General features: G+C 44.6%; 3 protein-coding genes and 5 non-coding genes across 8 annotated transcripts in view; 3 read left to right on the forward strand and 5 right to left on the reverse strand.

Annotated features, from left to right (window-relative positions):
• LOC105698840 overlaps positions 1-2,310 on the reverse strand; it is a 41,300-nt gene extending 38,990 nt beyond the window's left edge. Inside the window, exon 1 of the mRNA XM_012423436.1 lies at positions 2,131-2,310. The gene's annotated coding sequence lies outside the window, so the exon portion shown is untranslated. The remainder of the gene's footprint in view (positions 1-2,130) is intronic.
• Positions 2,311-8,457: 6,147 nt separating this feature from the next.
• On the forward strand, positions 8,458-8,531 carry Trnan-guu. Its single transcript has one exon. It is a non-coding gene; the product is annotated as a tRNA-Asn (tRNA).
• A 322-nt stretch (positions 8,532-8,853) lies between these two features.
• On the reverse strand, positions 8,854-8,926 carry Trnak-cuu. The gene has a single exon. It is a non-coding gene; the product is annotated as a tRNA-Lys (tRNA).
• A 393-nt stretch (positions 8,927-9,319) lies between these two features.
• Trnad-guc lies at positions 9,320-9,391 on the forward strand. Its single transcript has one exon. It is a non-coding gene; the product is annotated as a tRNA-Asp (tRNA).
• A 590-nt stretch (positions 9,392-9,981) lies between these two features.
• Positions 9,982-10,063, reverse strand: Trnas-gcu. Its single transcript has one exon. It is a non-coding gene; the product is annotated as a tRNA-Ser (tRNA).
• Positions 10,064-12,947: 2,884 nt separating this feature from the next.
• On the forward strand, positions 12,948-13,019 carry Trnad-guc. The gene has a single exon. It is a non-coding gene; the product is annotated as a tRNA-Asp (tRNA).
• A 1,249-nt stretch (positions 13,020-14,268) lies between these two features.
• Positions 14,269-15,546, reverse strand: LOC105698711. The gene is made up of 3 exons (XM_012423183.1): positions 15,383-15,546; positions 15,062-15,233; positions 14,269-14,989 (listed from the first exon to the last, which is right to left on the reverse strand). The coding sequence occupies exon 3, from the start codon at positions 14,872-14,874 to the stop codon at positions 14,386-14,388; it is 489 nt and encodes a 162-aa protein (XP_012278606.1). The 5' UTR covers positions 14,875-14,989; positions 15,062-15,233; positions 15,383-15,546; the 3' UTR covers positions 14,269-14,385.
• A 441-nt stretch (positions 15,547-15,987) lies between these two features.
• LOC105698876 lies at positions 15,988-19,373 on the reverse strand. Its single transcript, XM_012423490.1, has 3 exons — positions 19,197-19,373; positions 18,752-18,917; positions 15,988-18,663 (listed from the first exon to the last, which is right to left on the reverse strand). Exons 1-3 carry the CDS (start codon positions 19,273-19,275, stop codon positions 16,212-16,214), a joined length of 2,697 nt encoding a protein of 898 aa, XP_012278913.1. The 5' UTR covers positions 19,276-19,373; the 3' UTR covers positions 15,988-16,211.
• Between the last annotated feature and the right edge of the window lie 1,014 nt (positions 19,374-20,387).

A 20,387-nucleotide genomic window follows, 5' to 3' on the forward strand; every position in this document is an offset into this window, starting at 1 on the left:
CAAAATTACTTCCGCGAGATGCAGATATTTATTTCCATCTGGAGCCGGCGCGAAACTCGTCCACCTTGATGCGCCAATTTTACCGGTATCGTCGAAACTTCTTAACAAAAAGGAAGAAAAAAAAAAGACGGGAATGAACGAAAAGAATAAAAGTCGCCGCATTGTCCAACGTGTGAAACGTGAAATGTAGTATGTGAAAGTAAATGAAATAAATAATAACACGATCGGGACCTACCGCTGTCTCTTTGTTTATAATTTAACGCGCGGAGCAGACCGTCGAGCCGTTTGAAATTTATAAAGGACATCCGAGTTTTAATTAAAAATCCGCGGAAACGAGTAAACCTCGGCGAAAGGCCGGCGCAAATAGAGCTCCATTTGCCTTCGTCACTTGCGATTTAATATTTCGAATAACCAGAGGAGCGAGAGGGAGAAGCGGTGAAAGACGGTAATTCGGTTCATCAGCGTTCCGATGGTCGACCTTTTATTTAACCCGATTTTGCCCGACTTCGATTCGATTACGCGACTCGACTCGGTCAACGAGGTTCCCTAATGACTTTTCCAGGCGACTCCTTTTTTTTTTATCCGTTTCTTATTAATAAATCCATGTAAAAAAGGAAATGCAACGCGACCAAGTAAACGGAAATAGACCGATTCCCTCCGTTCCCCCTATTTTCCTTTCCGCAAATAGGAACTTCCGGTGATTTTTATAATTTGCAAGGGGCTTATGAGAATAATCCCAGCTACTTGCGAACTGCACAAATAAACGAAGTTAACCCCTGACCTCGGTTGATTATCAGTTTATTCGAAAGTCCCACACTTGGCGCGTGATCGAGACTGACTGATCCTGACATTGACTGGAATTCGATCCCCGGAATGAACGATCTATTTATTTCATTATAATATTAAACTACATAAATGTTAAAAATCTGTAACATCGCGTCTCCCATTTCCCATGGATTTATCGGATAAACGGCGTCATAAATACAAGTTTTAATATCCCCGCCACCTGAAGTTCGCACGTACCGTATATCAGCGAAGTTCAGGCCGAACTTCAGTTGCAATAATCGTAATCGAAATCGAGGAGGAATATCTCGGATGATACGGTGATTTCCGCGTCTTAAATAAACCGAGTGCAACGCCGGCTATCCGATTGCCGATTTATTCGGCCGGTCGTCCGGTCGACAATCTGACATTACTTAAATTGTTTTAATAACGGATGATCACCTCCAGTAACCGGGTAACCAGGTACCCATGAATTAAGAGGGACCGAGAGAGAGAGTACCTCCCCGTTATCCGAGCATTTCAGCTGGCCATGTATCACCGCCAAGTATGGATAACGGTTGGGTATCCTGGTACACAAATCTGTTAATACTCGGGTAAAACCGAGAGCACTCATCTTAACGCATTACCCACCACCCAGGTTGTGCCTGACCGGATCATGGACCCAGTCGCACGTGGCGATAACTGCCCCATTCAAGTGCCAAAAAAAAAATGATAAAAACCGTTTCCAACTGACTCTTCTCATCTTTACATATAACCCAAGGAAGGAATAAGGTAATCCAACCCGTAATAACGTAATGAAATAATTAAGTCCTCATTTTTTTAGTAAATGGCACGCACGCGTTAGCGGTTCCGTTTCGGGCAGCAACTTTGAAATCCGTCGAGACTTCACGTGAGAAAAAATTAGAAAAAAAATTCACTTTCGGACCCTCCTTCCTATATTTTACGAGCAAAGAGATGACCCATCCCATCCCATATAGGACGTTAAATCCGCGGAAATATTTGCGGCTGGACCCGAAGCTTTTCCCGCGATAAAGAGGCCGATGGAACTCGTAAGCAGCGACATGGAACGATTACTCGTTTCGTCACGTAAGGTTGGGTGCGACAACGAATAAGTAACGCGAAAAATGAAAAATCTGCCGCTGGTGACTTTACGGCCGTCGTATAACGCCGTAATTTAAGTTCTCGAGAACCCATTTAGAAAAAAAAGCAACCATTTGTTTAAAATTGAAAAAAATGCAGGGTAGTCCGAAAAACGTCGGCGCAATCCGGTAGGCGTCCGTGAAATTTCTCCTCCCGATTTACCTCGCACCGCTTGGTAGTAGGTCCGAAAAGGACGCGCTCGTTTACCTGGTCCACCGGACGTCATCCTCCATCGACTCGCGCTGGCGGAGTGAGGGCCTGGCGGGCCGACCGGCTGCTTCGCACCCCGAGTCCTGCGACCTGCGGCTCGACCAACCGGCGTCGAGTATTCACTGGCCCGACGGCACTCTCGGCGACCCACGCGCGCTCGCAGTCTCTGCCGGGAGAGATCCCTCGCGCGCACGCACTCGACGGTAGCTCGGAGGAGACTGAGCGGTGCCGGCACTGCCGGCCGCGCGTAAGGGTGAGCGGCGCCGGAGTCGTGCGAGAAGGGCGGCACCCCCCGTGCCCGTTACCGCGCTCGTTGCCCCCGCCGGCGCCGTTATCGATGCCCGCTCTCCCCGGGACGAGTCTTGCGGGCGCGTTCCGTCACTCTCGCCGAGAAACCGCGGAAAGGTCTGAGAATCTCCCTACCCCGCGACCGGTGGGCGGTACGCACTTATCGGATGTACCCGAGCGACACCTTACTTAACCCTGGAACTACCGGGGGATTTTTTTTTCCACTGTGGTGGCCCATCCGAAACCAATCGTTTTTACCGAACTTGGTCATTTTACCGTCAACCGAGATATTTTAGCCAATGATCGAAATATTAAACGGAATTATATGGAATGAAAAGATTCCAGCGACTTCGACTTTGGCTTAATTAGTTTTTTTTTTATCGCATCGTAATTAAAAATAAATGATACCGTTGTAAGAATCCCCCTGGGAAAGGTTCCTCTACTCTGTGTCTATTGGATAATTTCTATTTCGACGTTTATCTCGCATTGGAGACCTGCCAAAGTGGACGTTTTGTTCGAAGGTTGCAATCTAAGTGCTTGAAAGCAGTAACCACTTTATGGATTATATTTATAGACGCTTCGAAAGTGACCTACTTCGCGGCTTGAAACGAATTGTAAAAATAGATGACGTCGCGTTCATCGGACATATTTGCAAAAGTTGTCCTTACATTTTTTTTTTTCAGATTTTCAGACGAGTTTCACAGAATATTAGGTATTTCTGGGGATGAAATGGTTGCATCGGAAAAAACGGAATTCGATTTATATCTCGATTAATATGTCAGTAACCACGTTTATGAAGACAATTACGATGATCTCCAGGCACTCGGGCTTCGCTGAAATTTGCATCTCCGAGAACGTTGATCCAATCGAGGAAACGATCCGGTGAATTAAATAACCCTCGATAACGACTGCGGACCTCTGCCAATAGAATAATTAATCTGAAAGATTGGACGCGTTCGTTTTCCATGTAAATTCGATGTTAAAAAGTTCTCTCGTTCCGACTCCCGTGACGCCGACCTTTCGATGTCTCGATGGATTCGTAATTTCATTCATCACGTCTCTCTCTCTCTCTCTCTCTCGACTCGTTCCATATGCATATCGATAATTCCCACATTTTAATTAGTAAAGGATGCAATGGAACGATTACGGCACCTGCGTTCCCACTAACCTTGCCAAGTAACTCCGCGATGTTAATTGCACCCAATTAATAACCATGCTCTGAATATCATTAAGAAATTGCGCAAAACTATCGAGCAATTACCCGGGCTCAAAGTGCAGGCATTACATATGAATATTCCCCTCGCGCGTTTAAATTAATCCGACGTCTTTGGATTACGGTCATTTTGATTAATTAATAGATTCTCGTCCAGTGGGGTGAAACGGCACTCGTACTAAAACGAGAAAATAAAGTGAGATTTAGAAAAGCCGCGCCGTGCAATTATTCTTCCTTTTTTTAATAGTCGATTCGTCCTCTCCAGACTGTATGGGACAATTGGGGGCGAAAAAAGGGCGTCGTCCAATATCTCTTCCTATCATTCGGCTTGTTACCCTGCCTCGTTTCCGTTTCGCCTCTACTCCGCGATATATAGTTCCTCTCCCCAAAGAAAAAGGCGACAATAACATGGAGGTGGAAGTTGGGTGAAAAAACCGTGGGAAGCATTAATTGCGTGGCAGAGCAGAATCCGGCAGGATAGGCTGGCACTATTTCAACTTTGGATTCGAGCCAGGACAAATATCAATTTTATGACGTACCGAAAATCTTCTATTTGCCTTGGCGGACCTACCAATGCCCGAGAGGCCCGAACCAAATTGAATCGAGCGAGGCTGACCTTATCATCCTATCAATTTTTAAATAACTGGTCAAACTCTCTCTTCTCGGACGTCAAGGCCAATCGGTGACGCGCAGTGAAATGTGCGACTCCGGCCTAAGAGAGAAATTCGGCAGAAAAAAAATGGCAAAATGATGATAAAAATTCTTTCCGACTTTTTATTCGACGGAACGATGACCTCGCGCTAATGATTACAGAACCCTTAATTCGAAATACGACCTATGAATATTAGCCGGAACGTACTCGGAAGGAGCACTTAAGGAGCTTTTATGGCTCGATTTTAAGGCTCGTAAAGATATCAGGAATAAGAGCTCATGGAGGTACAAGCTCGACAAGGGTGCGTGCCTTGATTTTTAAGCGATCCATGGAAGAGACGGACCGTTGGGATTTTCGTCGATCCTGGTTGATCTGGGATCGTTAAACGTAGAGGACTGAAATTGATGTCATAAAATTTGCGCTTTGAACTTTTTATACATTTTCTGATTTTTTAATTTTGCGTCGACTCGTCTCTGCCGATTCTTTGCAAAATGGAGGACGAAACCACAAGGGCCGTTTTCGATGTCGTATGGGCGAATCTCCGCAGTGCATTTTACGGTCGATCGATCCTCGGTTCGAGTAGGGTCTCGTACATGCCTGCGAGTAGGTTCTTTCTTCTTTGCCAGCGTAAAAGCGCATCCAGAACAATGTACGATTCATTTCACGGCTCGTTAGCTGCACATCACAGATTTGCACATGCGTTTTCCTTGCTACGCGTTTCGCACCAATGATGCCAGCCAACGAAGCGTGCAGAAGGTCCTGGCAGGGTCGCAGGGCTTTAACTCCTTTTGAAAAGCCCACAAATTTCCTGCTTCCCAGGGAACGACGTTTTCTCCGTAAAACTGCTAGAAGTCCCTTTTTCCCCAAGCCAATCGGCATCGAAGACAGTCTTTACCCTGATGGAATTTATTTTACGATTATTTAGTGCATCCAGGTAGGTGTAAGATAATTCTCCGATTTTTATCGTAAGCGGTACTTACGATACTCTCTGGATTATTAAATCATGTTCTTAGATCGGACCGCCTGGAGTAAAGAAGCCTTGGCTTCCGTAAACATAAGTCAGCCTTAGAAAGTCGCACTGCATTCATTGCGACCAGCGTGCAATTTGTCTCGGCGATCACTTGCGACCTCGCGTTGCATTCTGCGGATAAATCGGTGTAACTGTACCGAGTATCCTATCATTTTCCGCGAATGCATTATCGAGTGGGAGACCGAGGATGACGCCCGGGGAAATGCGTTTGACGAAGGTCCGGCCATTGTAAACGGCACTTACTCGCGACCGGCCGGAAACATTTGCGTTTATGCAAAGATGGGCAAAGAGGGTACGCGCAACTTCGTCCCACTTATTTCCGTTACTTATAACCCTTTCCAGGGAATGGCTTCTGGGCGGAATCTTTCCTGTCTGGAATTTTATTGGCAGGGCAATATTGGCGGAATATGGGCTCGAGCAGACTCTTAGAATGTTGGAATTGGAAGGATACTCGGCCAGGCCGATCACGTCTCCGTCCTACCGAAGTTACTTCCAACGATGGACGTGTCGATTTATCGGTACAGATACGGCATAGCTTCGGGATCGAAATTACTTTCCAAGTAAAAAGAGAAGTCCCATCGGCTGTGGAAATGGCAGCGTAGGAGGATGTAACGTTTATAAGGTACTCCTAGAGATATGAAATAAATATCACTGAAATAATCCTTCAAAGATGTATCCAGCCTTAACCGATATTCCTATTTACACCTCGAAAATAATACAATATTAAACCCATGATGATCAATACTTCCCACAAAAATTCAGGTAATTACGGGGTAATTAAAGCGATCATTCTTCAAAACCGAATTAAACGGACGTTCCCTCTTCCTACTCGCGCACTTCACTTTTAATGACACGTAATCAACGAGTTACGAGTCCCCGAACGTAGAGGGACGAGAGACTCGCCATTGTCTCCCAGAACGAGATTTCTCGTCGTGAAATTTTGAACATTTCCCCAGGTGAACCTGACTGCATCGATTCCTCCTTAATTTAATGCAGAGGTGCAGTGACGGCCCCTCGATATCTGAAGTGCAGGCAGGCGAGGCCAGTTTATTATCACTCATATATCGGGGCCGAGTTTATGGTCAACGTAAAGTTTAACGAGCTCATGCCTCGAAACACCTTGGTGCATCCGAGAGGAAGCCGATATGGACCGATATCGCCGATACGGGTGTCGATATGGATGCAGTTGCGCGAAATCGATGCGCAGAGTGCACGGTGATAAAAAGTGTGGGACCTCCGAGAGGATTATCAGAGATATCGAGCTTCCAGCTTTCGGGCTGTCCGAGTCTCCTGATAACCCATGGAGGGAAGGTGGGGTCTTTGGTTTGCTCTTTGGCCAATCGTCGCCATCCTTTTTCTTCCAGGTCCTCCATTCTCCTTTCCCGTCCATCCGGCTCGACGAAAGCACCCCCAAAGACCGATCGAGATATCGATAGAGACACCCTTTACGTGTTGGGGTACGAAACTGGCGTAGTCTAAAAAATGGGTTCCCGGCACACGAGGATTTCGGATTTTTATACCGGAGATAATGTCAGGGAATATATTTAATACCTTGGAGAATGCAATTAAGTGAATTAATTTTTTTATGTCATACCATTTATTTAATGGGCATTTTTCGAAAGAAAAACTCCGCCCGTATTTTTTTCCGAATTAACGTGCACTCCCCGGGAGCAAAAAACCGCCACCTCCCTTAACAAACTAACGGGCAAGCAGAGTATTTAAATTATTTCTTCGCTCTTCTCCCCCGCAAAGAGTGCATATCAAAAGCTCCCGGATTAGGGCCTTTAAAGCCTCTTTTACCACGCACCCCAACATTCGAGCTTAATTCGTGCACCAGGCTTCGCACCCCCGACTTACCCTTCCGATTTCTCCGCGAGTCTAATCTCCTCTGACTTAAAAGTAATTCACGTTCCAGTTTGCGAAACCCGACGGCGTATGTACAGTTTGCGCGAAGAAAGGGAAATAGATAACCCCTAGATAACTCGCGGCGCAGAAATGGCAGAGAGAAGAGAAAACGACGAGCCGAGCCGGCAGACCGAAAAAATTCGTGCTCTCTGGCCAGTCTATTGTCACGTCGACCAATGGACGAGGTAATTCGTCGAGGGTGAAGGAAAAGCAATTGTCAGTCTACGCCATCCCCAGAATCGCTCTTCCTCTCTCTCTCTCTTGCAGCGACGAGCGGCACTCGGGCCGAGGTACCAAATCAATTTCGCTTTCAATCGCTGGGACGGAAAGAAGGCGGAAAGGGCAGGGAGATCGGCGAATCTCTATCTCGGAAAGCCTTCCGAAAGCACGACGGGCCCCTTTGTCGAGACGCACTTCGAATTTCCCGCCAGACGCGTCTTCTTCGCGCCATTGTTGACGCCGCTTCTGTATTCCGCAGGAAGCCGAAGGCGAGTCTGCAGGCACGAAGAAGACGCTCTTCCGAGTACCTGCGGCATTATTCGAGGTTTATTAATGCATCCAGTGCAGGAATTGCCGTGACAAATATCTACCGAGACAGACATTTCGAGAAATCCGGCGAGGAAGGGTTACGTCCTGCCAGAAATGGTCGTGGGGTGTGGAAAATGTATCGATCAAGGTCGAGGCGCCGGGGTTACTTCGTAAAAAATTAAGTTTGCAATAACGCGTCGTTATTCCTCGTGGAAGGAAATTTACACATCGAAGCGGAGATCCCGAGGTGTGCAGAATTTAACGTGTAAATTTGTGAAGGGATCTCCGGCTTCTTTAACAGATTTATGTCGAGTTCGTCTCTGGCGTCCCCGAAGAGCCCGAAGGGATGCTCCGAGTCACTTGAAGTTACTTCCCGAAGAGAGGACCCTTACTCCGGAAACTCATCAGGCGATTTTACGAACAACTCCAAGTACCAAACAGGCTTCGGGCGGTTTTAAGGCGACATCCCCTCTTGCGCGCTCACTTGAGGACGCGTCGTGATAACGTTCGTATCAAAGTGTAGCTCCACATTCGTAACACCTGCTTCGCCGATGACTCTAATCTTTCGGTGCTTTCCGAATAAATAAAATATAATCGTGCGAATGGAACGCAGCGCGAAGGTTGGCAATTAACGCATGACTCGTCAATGTACACGTCGGAATTGATACATCTTTTTGCGATGAATTACTTAGATGTACGCTGCAAGAAGCCTCCGTGGCGCAATCGGCTAGCGCGTTCGGCTGTTAACCGAAAGGTTGGTGGTTCGAGCCCACCCGGGGGCGGATTTTTTTATTTATTAAACGCCGTATAAAACTCCATTCTCCGTGCATATATCCCTGCAAGAAGACCTCAAAAGTACTCCATGAATTTATATATCTTGGCCCTGTTTTTTGGTCACTCCCTAATCCTGGTATTATACATCCTCGGCCCATGAATTCAACTATAATGCCAGGTATATCTAGAATGAAATGTGGATTTCTGCACGTACATTTTTGAAAATAATTTGGATATTCGACAAGAATTAATGTAAGGGATCAGAAATGAATGTTATTCTCTCGATGGTCAAGAATAGCAGAGAATATCGATTTGAAGAAAAAAAATGACCGCCCAACGTGGGGCTCGAACCCACGACCCTGAGATTAAGAGTCTCATGCTCTACCGACTGAGCTAGCCGGGCCGTTGAAGACGTCTCCATATTTCCTAAATATTAAGAAATCCCATAAAAATTCATTGTAACAAATTTGTATTATTAAAGGATATTACTAATTTGCGTTCGCATGACATCGTTATTTTCAAAATACATGATTTTGATGGTAGATATATTTTTCCGCTCGTTGAATTAAAAAATGAACGCGTTACGTGCGTATTAATCCCAACCTTGATTTTCTGACGCTATCGCGCGGTTACCATGAGATCAGCTAGACGGCACGTGATTATTTTTATAGCATTGGCTAGGACCGAGAAATTTAAGAATCTTAATTTTAATGCCAGGCTTAATTTCGATAAACTCCGAGATGAATCGAGATACTACAGGTTAAGTACGTTATAATCTGGAAACTAGTCATCTGATTCCTCGGTAGTATAGTGGTCAGTATCCCCGCCTGTCACGCGGGAGACCGGGGTTCGATTCCCCGCCGGGGAGGATTCTTTTTGGCAAATTTTCAATAAATTCATTTAATGTATAAAATTATTAAACTAACGCCTTACCTCTTCGGAACCCTAACAAAGGGTTTCCATAGTATCGACGCTTTGAAACGGTCGATGATCTAAGGGTAAGAACCAATTTTAGGTAATTATTATTGCCTGGTAGATTTGTAACGTAAATTAAAGATTATGTAGTAACCAGGCACTTACCAAAACGCTCGGATTTCCGGGGTAACCCTCGACCCTTGGCCGTAAAATGTGAACATCTAACCCGGACCCAGCTTAGAGAGAAGACCGGCCATAAACCATTCCCCTCCTTAAGAAATCTAAAGAGCCATCTGTTTATTTAGACCCCACGTGCGAAACACTCACTCCGACCAGGGACGAGCGTCACCCGATTCTTTTCTACAACCTAACCTATACAATCCTATCTCCGAGGAACCTCGACTCCCCTTACGCACCTCTTGCTTATCGGCGGTATTTCGTATATACCGACGATAGTAAATATTAAAAAGAGAATTTAGTCGATAGCACCACCGTCGCGGAAAGAATTTAGTTTGGATCAACGACTATAAAACGAAAAAAAGTCGACGAGGATGGGATTCGAACCCACGCGTGCAGAGCACATTGGATTAGCAGTCCAACGCCTTAACCACTCGGCCACCTCGTCGCGACAATAAGGCGTTGCATAATATGACGACCCTACATTCATATTGCCATTACTTTTTTTTTCTGACAATTTTATAAACGAAACTATTCTAGCATTTCGCGATCTCGGCAAAGTTCTGCCAAGGCTTTTCGCCTCTTCCGGTCGCGACTGAATCGAACAATGAAATTCGCGGGGACGTTAAGCGGCTTTGCGAGCCAGCCAGCCGCAAAAAGCATTAAGAGCGTCGAAGCGTTACGAGTTAGTCAGTTCTGCCGAAATCTGCAGATCTCTCGAAACTCAGGGTAGTCCTTCGGAGGCTTTCCATGAATAAAGGACTGCGACTGTTACGTAAAAACGGGACTAAGCTCGGAATTAATGACGTTTGTTGGACACATTAGTAATGAGATTGCCTTCGGACCCAATGGCGTAGCTTGGGCTTTTCTTCGGGAAATAGGAAGAATGAATAAAGAAGTAAGAAATAGACTTCCTTTAAATATTAAATTGCCATGAAATCACGTCTTCGAAAAGTTTTAACGTTCAGTTTTGATACAGACTCAGCATGTTCGTATTACACAATTTCGTGCTCTTCCGGGTGTGAGTAGAATGGAGGAATCAAACCAATGGGTCCTTATCACTTCGACCAATCCGAAGTGCGTCGTCACATCGCAACAAATTTCCTCCCGATCGTGACGAGAATGGCGTAATATACGATGTATGTACATATTCAACGTACCTACGACACTCGAGCATACCATGCCACCCTGCATAATATGCACACCACGTTTTGAACATTCGTCTTGTTTTGACAGTTCCCGCCATCCCTGCTTCTCTCTTCTTCTCCGAGTCTACCCTATCGACAACCTCGAATCGATTAATCGACACGCTCGAATACCTCTCGACGTTCGATTCAATGCCAGAAAGTTGACCTTTTTTGCTCTGCCTAAGAAAATTCATTTTATCACATAAGACTCCCACCGAGAAAAATTTCTAAATTGCGAGATTTAGTCATCGAAGTCTGTAAAATATTTTAGTTCCTTCTTCTTTTTTATAATAAAAGTGAAAGCATTAAACGCGTTCGCTGGGAATGGGTTTTTAGGGTACCTGGTCTCAGCTCCCGACCTTAAAAAAAAGACCTCATGTGACTTACAGTGCGCATAAATTAATTGAGCCCAAAGTCGGGATTGCGCGGCCTTCGAGCCGTGCGAAATTGACTCGCGTGCGATTTATGTATGCGCGATATGGCCGCTTTTCTCCTTACAACGCGCATGACTTTCGGGCAGAAACTTTCGTAATAAAAGTTTCGTCGTAACTCCCGCCGCAATCAGGCGGCCTGTAATCCCGGTTAAGAGAGCCGTTACCGGCTACTTACCAAGTTATTCCTTTCAATTTGCCGAGTTCCTCGAAGGACGTCCCGAAATTCAATTGTTCAATTTGTGGGTCAAGAGGGACGCGCTAAGCGTTTTTCCGGAAATTAATGGCCAGTGTCTCTTGTAGCGATCTAGGGATACAAGGGAGTAAATGATTTAAATGGACTCCTTATTACGAAGTGTCGAGTCCACGAAGTATAGAAATCAAGGGAGAGATAAATAACAAAGGCTGCACGTACGAGTACGCATAATTCATCGGCTAAAATTCGAGAAAATAAAAAACACGTTGCCCAGCGTAACGCCAAACCGAAGCAGGGTAAATTCATCCAAATACGAAATCTTTACTGCCGTTTCGTACAGCAGCCATCGTTACTTCATAGCTGTGGTAAACACGATTATACGGCGTAAAAAATTTATAGCTCCGAACTTTTCTGCCCGTCGACGAGGAAGTTCGCTTCGGAGAGAATAATTCCTGGGGTGGCGTGCTTACATCCAGGCGTTATTCGTCGCCGTTTATTTTTTCATCGTGCACACGCTATAACGGAAGATGTACGAGGGTGTACCTATAACACTTTAGTACACGTTGCCTGAAATGTCCGAGCAAATGGGGATTAGAGGTTGATTTAAATTTCGCGGGATTATCCCGTGGAACGAATGTCTTTCGATTCGGGGCCGGCGTGACTGCAGCGTCTTCGACAACGAATTTACTCAAGCGATGTACCCACTATACTTAAACGTAATTACATGTAACTAACCGATTTGAAATAATTCTGTGTTCTTTTGTGTTTCTATACATCGGGTACTCGTTCGCAGTAGTTGCTGACTTATCAAATCGAATAGAAAATGGATATATGCCAAGGAAATCCGGAAAGCCGCGTCATTTTAGCCGGATTAGGAAAGCACCGGTCACTTTCTCGACAACGTGAGTTACAGATAGAGCTATCGATCACCACAACGGCAGGTTCGTTACGCCTCGTTAGCTTCACTCCGTAAAACGATCGAACGTTGCCCGCTGCTCGTTGCACAAGTGATAATAACACTTGTCGTCTGCCGACGTCTACGCCCGGTAAATTGAATTCTCTGTTCCTACGATCGGTATCAAGTGTCTCCGAGTGTTTACACCCGAGAAATAAATCCCCGGACCTCCCGGCGCACGAAGCTGAGATATCAAGATATATCACGCCGCGATATCAGAAGAATTAAAGTCCCTCTCAAAATAGACCGACCTATTCTTGGACTCCTGACCCGCCATCAACGGAAACAAAGACTAAGCCTTCGAAATAAGGAAATCGAGCGAGATTTTTGGAAATTTCTACGTGTCTAACCATGAACGGAATGCTTTTAATATAATTTCAGATTTAAACATATAGGGTTTATCGAAATTATATTAATACGAGCAGGGTTAGAATACTGCCATTTAAGAATAGTATAAATTCAAGAGTAGACATCAAATCCTCGGTAGTATAGTGGTCGGTATCCCTTGCCTAGATTAAATAAGAGGCTTATAAACGATCTCAAACAACTTATAAACAACAAAGTCCTCGATAGTATAGTGGTCAGTATCCCCGCCTGTCACGCGGGAGACCGGGGTTCGATTCCCCGTCGGGGAGGATTTTTTTATTCCCTCTCCATTTCTTACTTACATACATATTTTACATTAATTAATATTATATATATTTATTACACAACTTATATTCATTATTATTATTTCTAATAAGACCTTACAACGCAACGCCAATGAATCTTCGTATTAACGCCAACATGGCAGTCACTGCAATCATACACTTTCCTCCTATAAGGCTGAAAATACGAATTACGTAATATTTCTCTATTTTCCTCGCGTATGTTTACGGCTAATTACACACTAGCTTCTTTTTCCTTTTTTTTTTTTTAATTTGGCGACAACAAACGTACGTTGAAACGATGGAGGGCGGTTCGTATCTCCGGCCGTCACGCACGATAGACTGGGGTTCGATTCCCCGCCGGGAAGAGATTTTTCTTTTTAATTTTCTTTTTTCCGCTCCCTTTCGACGCGATTCCAATCGATGCGACGGACTTCACTGTGTCTGTCGCGCAGACGCGCGCGCGCGAGAGTTCCTTTGTATCCACCGATGAAAAACGGAACTATATGTAACAAATAATCAACGAGTCCTTACCTTCTCACGATACATCCTTTTTTAAATTAGAAGACAGGTGATATGAAAATACTAGGGACCTTCCACAGCCTCTCCCGTCTTTTCGTGCGATACCACAGAGGTGAGCCATACATTTTCAGCAAAGAGCAGTATTAACGTCCGCCTCTTATTACCACATCTGTAAGCGATTTAATTGGTTACCGTTAAAACAAGCGGTAAAGATATACGATCGGGACGCTGCGTCGCTTTCGGGATTCGTGCGACGCTCGGCGGGTAATTTACGAACTGCACTCTACACGGTGCAGCGAAATCCGTTTATTCTCGGCTTTTTCGGGCGCCGAGTACGCCTTTGGACGCGAAACGGGGGACGGTATTGACGAGGCCTAAAAGCCGGAACGAATTTCCAACGGGCCAAGGCGTTTCACCGATTTCCATCTTATCCGATCTACAATTCCAACGAGGACAAGGAAGAGAACGCCGCGTTCCGCGGGAGGACGATTAACGTCTCCATTTACGATGAATGAAAAATCGCCTCGCCGAGGGGCACGCCGCTCGTTTGCCGGCTCGCTTTATGAAGGTCGTAAATCCTTTTTGCAAGATCGCCCTGCCTTTCACGCTGTTCCTTCACCTCGCGATTAGCTAACGAGATACCTGCTATATTTGAGAGCTACTTTCGGAAGCTACCGGGAGGAGCATCTGCGAGTAGTTGGAACGATGTTTGAAATTGGGGGAAAGGGATTTATTAACGGCTTGAGGCACGCGTTCCCTGACAAAGATTGAAGCGGCTTAATAAATAGAAATTTCATGATTGAAATCGGAGGTAACTGCAGAAATGTCCGATTTATTCTACATCGTCGATCGGAAAAGCGAATTCATCCTGAAAGTTATCTTTATCACCTTCGTCACCCCTGTTTTCTTTTCCAAATCTTAAAATAACACTATTTTGACCGGAATATTTCCTCGTGTTGTAAACTCCGCCATTTTCATCGTCTCTTAACCTTCCTTTCTCCCCCGATTCTAGGTGCTTCTTTCCCTCGCACTTTCCTGCATCCTTCAAGGTGTACACGGGACTTTTAACCAACTTTGCATGCCTTAGTTTTCCATTTTCCTTCGTCAACTCTCTAATTTTTTCTGCCAGGTACATCGTGATGTCCACCGAGAGCACTTCGTCTAGTCTCAACAGATTTTTACTGGACAGCCTTTTGCCGAGGGTACTCCTCTCGTCCAACAAATCGTTTATCATCCTCAACTGCGACATCACCCCGCAAATGTCAAAGTTTCTCTTCTCCGTCAGATTTGTCCCACAATTTTGCTCCACTAGGTCTGCCATGTCGAGCTGGAATTGTTGATCTTGTCTTTGAACGTCAATTTCTGATCGGCCAAGGGCAAGAGCTTTTCGAGCTGAGATATATTCTTGTTCGGCGAGCGAAAGTTGATCGACGGACCTGATGCAAAAAAGTTTCCAATAAATTGAATTTTTTTTTTTAATGTATCAGTAAATCCTCATGTGTACCCACCGACGATTCGATCCGTAAAGCTCGAAGCCTCTGCGAGCGAATTTATTTTCTAACGCGCGTTTGTCCTCAAAAGCGGATCTGCTAATCACTTCGCCTGACAAATCGTCAAGGGAATCATCTACCGGTGCATGTAAATCGTTTCCGTCAAAATGATAGCCGGATTTAATTTTTCCTAAAAATGCAAACCAATGAGAAAATTATTCGGATCAAAGCCCATTTAACAGGTGCGACAGAATTTTCCACAAATAATGAACAGACATAAATATTTTGAACGTTAACATTCGCTCAGGAAGGAAAACTTTGCTTAGGGAAATTGCTTACCGTGATTGCGTCCATAATCCAATGACTTCGCTTTTCCTCGATTTGGTAAAGAACGACTTCCATTGGGGGTACGTTTCCATATTATAATTAAATCCTCCGAGGTCACAAACACCTCGCAAAAGGACGCCAAGAGGAGGACACCGAGAACTCTGCGGATGTAGCGCAAGGCCATTGAAAACTGCGTCAGGTCTGCTCGGAGCGTGAATTTATCGACTCGCCCGATATTTCCACACGTTGAAATCACTGTTGAAGATTTTTGATAAACGACCCGACCCGAATTGTACCTAATTGTGTTTATAAAATCGATTCTCTTTAACGGCCCGTGCCATTTTACTATTGCACGCCGCCGAACATAAGTTGTTAACTGACTTCGCGCCGGCCGACTTTTAATTGAATAAGAAATAAAATATAATGTTAATAATTAAAAGAGAGACGGCTCGTTGCGTGTCAATAAAGACGGGTTTATGACGCCGATAAAGATTTTTATACGCCCGTAAATTATTTTCCACTGTGGTGACTTGTTAATCTTGACGCGTTTGCTCCTTCTTTTTTTACATACAATTTATTAGAAGTACAGGCGTAAAATTAATTTTTTTTATGGTAAATGTGTTCCATCTCATTTTTATTTTCATAATGTATCAAGGAAATAAATTTTGCACAGTTGTGTCAGTTTATTCAGAAAATGATGTCGATTACAAAAATAAGATACAATCTGTAGTGGTCACATTACTTTAGCAGATCGTCAAAGGGTGGTTCGTTAGATAATGGTCTCAAGAAAGCTAATCGACTTTAAATGCGGCGTCTTCGAAGGAATTATCTATTGCTTCTCCTATCCCACGAATTTATTCCTTCCCACTTTCTGAATTATCTCTTTCTCGTCGGGCTTACTTGCACTTTCCTTATTGTTTAACTCTGTCCTGGCCACGACTACATCGTTCACGGCATTAAATTCATTTCTCCTGCTACTCGCAACAATCCTACCTTTTTCGCTATCAATGGTTCCCACATTTTCATAGCTTTTCTGATTTTCCAACCCTATCCTAGCCGCGACTTCATCGATATTAGACATCAATTTTTGGACACTCTCGTCTTTTGCGTCGTCCTCGAAATAAGCAGGGTCTACGATGTCGTCCTTTGCCTTCTCATAAAACGATCTTCTAACTTCCGCAGCTTCATCCAAATGTTGTCTTCTGCCCAATTCCTCCATTCTTCGTAAACTCAAATTTCTCCTGCGGGAGATGCGATAAGCGGTTCTTCGATAGATACCCTGTAAAGGAGTCGGGAGGCGTTCGATAGATCTCGACACACTGTTGATAACGACATCTAAAAACGTGTCCAAAGTCAAGGAATCGTAGCGAAGTTGAATGGTATCTCGAGTCGAAGTCGCCCAGTTGGTACATCTCAGAGCAAGGAGGACATTCAGTTCCTTCAACTCCTCGACGATACTGCACACGTCAATTTCGAGTGTTAATAGACTTAGAGCACACGTCGTAGGATCCTTGGAAACGAAGAAAGGTTCCCTGGATTGACCCAAATTATGCACGGACGTATACCTTTTTTTCCTAAGGTCTGAACAATAGGGATAATAGTAGGAGTTCACATTGTTATCGGGTAACGGTCGCCTTTTCGCCGCTTGGAAGTCTCTGATTATGCCGTTCACGGTGCTTCCAGCTCTAATTAACAATTTTGTTACAGTGTACGATCTGTCCAGGTACAGATAGACATCGGAGATCAGACGATGATTACCGTTTTGAAATTCCCTTTGAAGTTGCTTCAACCCGTTCATCAACAGGGTCAGTCCCTTCACTAACGTGCACACGTCTTCGTGGGAATCCATCAGACGAAGAGCACATTGTCGACCGTTCGGGTGTTCTACGTTCAGAAACAGGTCGTCGTATCTTCTGGAGGCCACTTCATTTTGGAGAGTTTCGTTATCGAACTGCTGGTCGACGAAGTCACGTTTGACTAGATGTCTGAGTTCCTTGTCTTCGTAATCGAGTCCTTCCCGAAGATCCTGTCTTCTCTGCCTGGGTTTTTTGGACTCGTAGCTCCTTTTTTTTATCGACCTCTGAAAATTCTCACCCACTGTAGGACCATCTACGTACCTGACGACTCCCATGCTGGTGTCTTTTGCGGTGCCCTTAGATTCTTTGGAATCGACTGCTCTCGATCTTCGTTTCGAGTCGGAGGTTCCATTTTTAGAAAGGGATGAATCTCTTCCAGGCTCAGAATTTTTCCCAGGCTCCTGGCTGGACTCCGTGGATCCCTGAAGATCCCCATCATTTATGAGCGTCTCAGCGATCCGACCCTCCTCAAGCCCAACGTCCGATTTCCTCTCTTCTTCAACCCTTTCCTTAGAATCCAAGTCCAATGCCTTACTTCCTTCAAGATTTCTTCCATACCTCTGCAAGGATCTAGGGCTTCTACCGTGAATTTCCGAAATCAATCTCAACTCCTCCTCATCAAAGGTATCATCGAAATTTTGACTCCTAACAGCTGTTTCCTTCGTCCGACTCTCGAGAAGCGTGACGACGATTTCGCTCTCGTTTTTCGAAACTCCATCGGTACCGCTCCTTCCTTCCACCAGGTCTTTAGAATTCTCCCGGTAGACTTTCCGGAAGATTGGCAAAAAGGCCGCGTGGGTATTCTTCACTTTCTTCGACACCGAGCACAGAATCGCCTCCAGGATCCTCACAAGGTTCAGCCCAATTTCCGGGATCCTGATTGAGTAGATGATCAACCCTAAGGTGTCCGTGTCTCGTTCGTGGGCACACTTCAGGGACAGGAGAAGAGTCAGGGTCTCGATTTTCTCGACTACTGTGCAGGCGTCGTAGTTCTGCTTTAGCAGATACAGAACGCATTCTTGAGCATTTCCTTGCTGAAAGTCTGCTTCTGAGAATTTTTTCTTTATGTACGCACTCTCCGGATCTGCCAGGACTGCTTTGAAACCCTGCACCAGGGCTGTCAGGAGACCGACTGCAGTATTTGAGGACCAACTTCTCAGGGTCACCAAAAAACGGAAGACGTACTCTTGCCATGGCGAAGACCTCCTTTTTCCTAATTCCTGCATCTTAGGCAGGAGATTCGATATCTGGTTTAGCAGGGATGCTGTACGGCATGCGGTTTCTGGATCTAATCTCACTAATCTCAAAACGCAGGATTTAGCGATATTGCTAGATCGAGAAGGCAAGAAGTATCCTCTGCTGGAGTGGATCGATGAATTTGTCGGGTCTATTGACGAGGTCGGATTTTCTTCGGCTATCAGTGCCCTGGACTGAAATCTAGGAAGATTATATTTTTTTTATTCGTATCAATGAATGCCAATTTAAATGCCGAAAGATGGGTAAAAATTAATAACTCGGTACGTACGGAGCATCTTCCTTGCGCTGGCATTGTTGGAAGTTGGCTTGAACAAATTCGTAGAGCCGTTGGAATTTGTCGTTCACTTGCTTATCAACATTATTGTTGCCCGTAGATATCGAAGATCGGAGGTCGTTGAATAATTGCTCCCATTCCGTATACGATGTGGGGTTTTCTGGTGAATAATTGACCTCGTTATCATTTCGTGAAATTAATAAAAAAAATAGGGATTTCTTCATACCGATCCGACTAGCTTTAATTGTACTCCCTTGTTACGTGTAAGTTAAATGACAAAATATTCAGCTGTCTTCGGACGTCAACGTTTCAGACAATTTTGCACTCGTAAAATGTTGTTATCAATGGACAATTTTACTCGGACTACAAGATTTTTCTCTACTTTCGTGCCGCGTATTCAGTGGTTAAATTGTAAAAGACATTTTTCGTTGCTGCGTACCCTTGGTCTCGTTCACCGAGAATGTGGAAGAAAGGTAAATAATGGTAACAAGTACCGAGAGGTTGCAGAATGGACGCATTGTGCACTGACGTTGCCGGAGTTGATGCAGACGGGTTTTATCGACTGCAGCCTGTCGATTCCCATGCAAATCCCGATCGATCGATCGACTGCTCGAAATCTGCCAGAGCCGATTATTCGATTTGGAAAGTAGAGACGGTTTATGTGCCAACGTATTATGACTTAACTTTTAATTCATTTTCGAGAGTATACTGCGAACCGTTCCGGGCGTATCGAAGTCGGAAAATTACCGTAAACTATTACTTAAATCATTAATGTTATGAACTGTTTTGCGCAGGTGTCAAATACCATTGATACGAGTGATACCATTGTGCGGACTCGTTGCTATTAAAATATCGTTTTTCCTTCCTGTACTTCCTCGGTTGATCAAACTCGGTCGTCGGGTGTCAGCATTTCTAGATAATACCTCAAGGTACTTATAGATAATTTTATAAACAATTGGCATGACTGAATTTATATGGGGCTGCCTTGGTGTGGTCGATGTCGAGACTGCTGGGGTGAAATCCACTTTGAGCAGTTTGTTTCGAGGTCTATCTGCAGTTGTATATGAAGATCTGCGACAGTAGTTTCATAAATCATCGCGCCTACAATAACAGTTAAGACAAGTTGAGAGAACAATGGGAGCACGATTGCACTCCGTTTATGTGAACAACGTACGAGTTCTCGACATCCAAACATGCCACCGTCTCTTTAAACATTCGCTAAGTTTATTATTAGTTCGGATTTTGCAAGGAGAGAAAAAAAAAGGTCTAGCTCGTACTTCACCTTCATACGCCGCATTTATTGATTTATCCGTTAAAATAATGCGCACGTTTTATTGCAGAATATCAATATACTAGAAATGGAGGTTATTGATTAACGCACATTTTTTCAGTCGATATATTTCACCGACTTAATCATTTAAAGGACATGTTTATCGATCGACTGGCGTTTTAACGGCAACATGGTTAGACCCTGTGCGATGAAGCCGTGTAATTATTGTACCCTCGTCATCTGTCTGGACAAGACAATTATCCGACAATTAGCCAAGTGGAACGAGCCATCTTCTTGTCCCGGAACGAACTGCGTTTGACGCATCGTTTTAATGGATTCCTTGTTAATAAAAAGCTGCGA

This window comes from Orussus abietinus, unplaced genomic scaffold (genome assembly GCF_000612105.2).
Source record: "Orussus abietinus isolate OABI.00-Male unplaced genomic scaffold, Oabi_2.0 scaffold12, whole genome shotgun sequence".
NCBI classification, from domain to species: Eukaryota; Metazoa; Arthropoda; class Insecta; order Hymenoptera; family Orussidae; genus Orussus; species Orussus abietinus.

Coding starts and splice junctions, on each gene's coding strand:
- LOC105698876 (XM_012423490.1), bottom strand. CDS start 19,275: ATGCGTCCATTCTGCAACCTCTCGGTACTTGTTACCATTATTTACCTT. Junction 18,918..19,196: donor CTCGGTGAACGAGACCAAGG/GTACGCAGCAAC, acceptor ATTATTCACCAG/AAAACCCCACATCGTATACG. Junction 18,664..18,751: donor CAGCGCAAGGAAGATGCTCC/GTACGTACCGAG, acceptor TAATCTTCCTAG/ATTTCAGTCCAGGGCACTGA.
- LOC105698711 (XM_012423183.1), bottom strand. CDS start 14,874: ATGGCAGACCTAGTGGAGCAAAATTGTGGGACAAATCTGACGGAGAAG.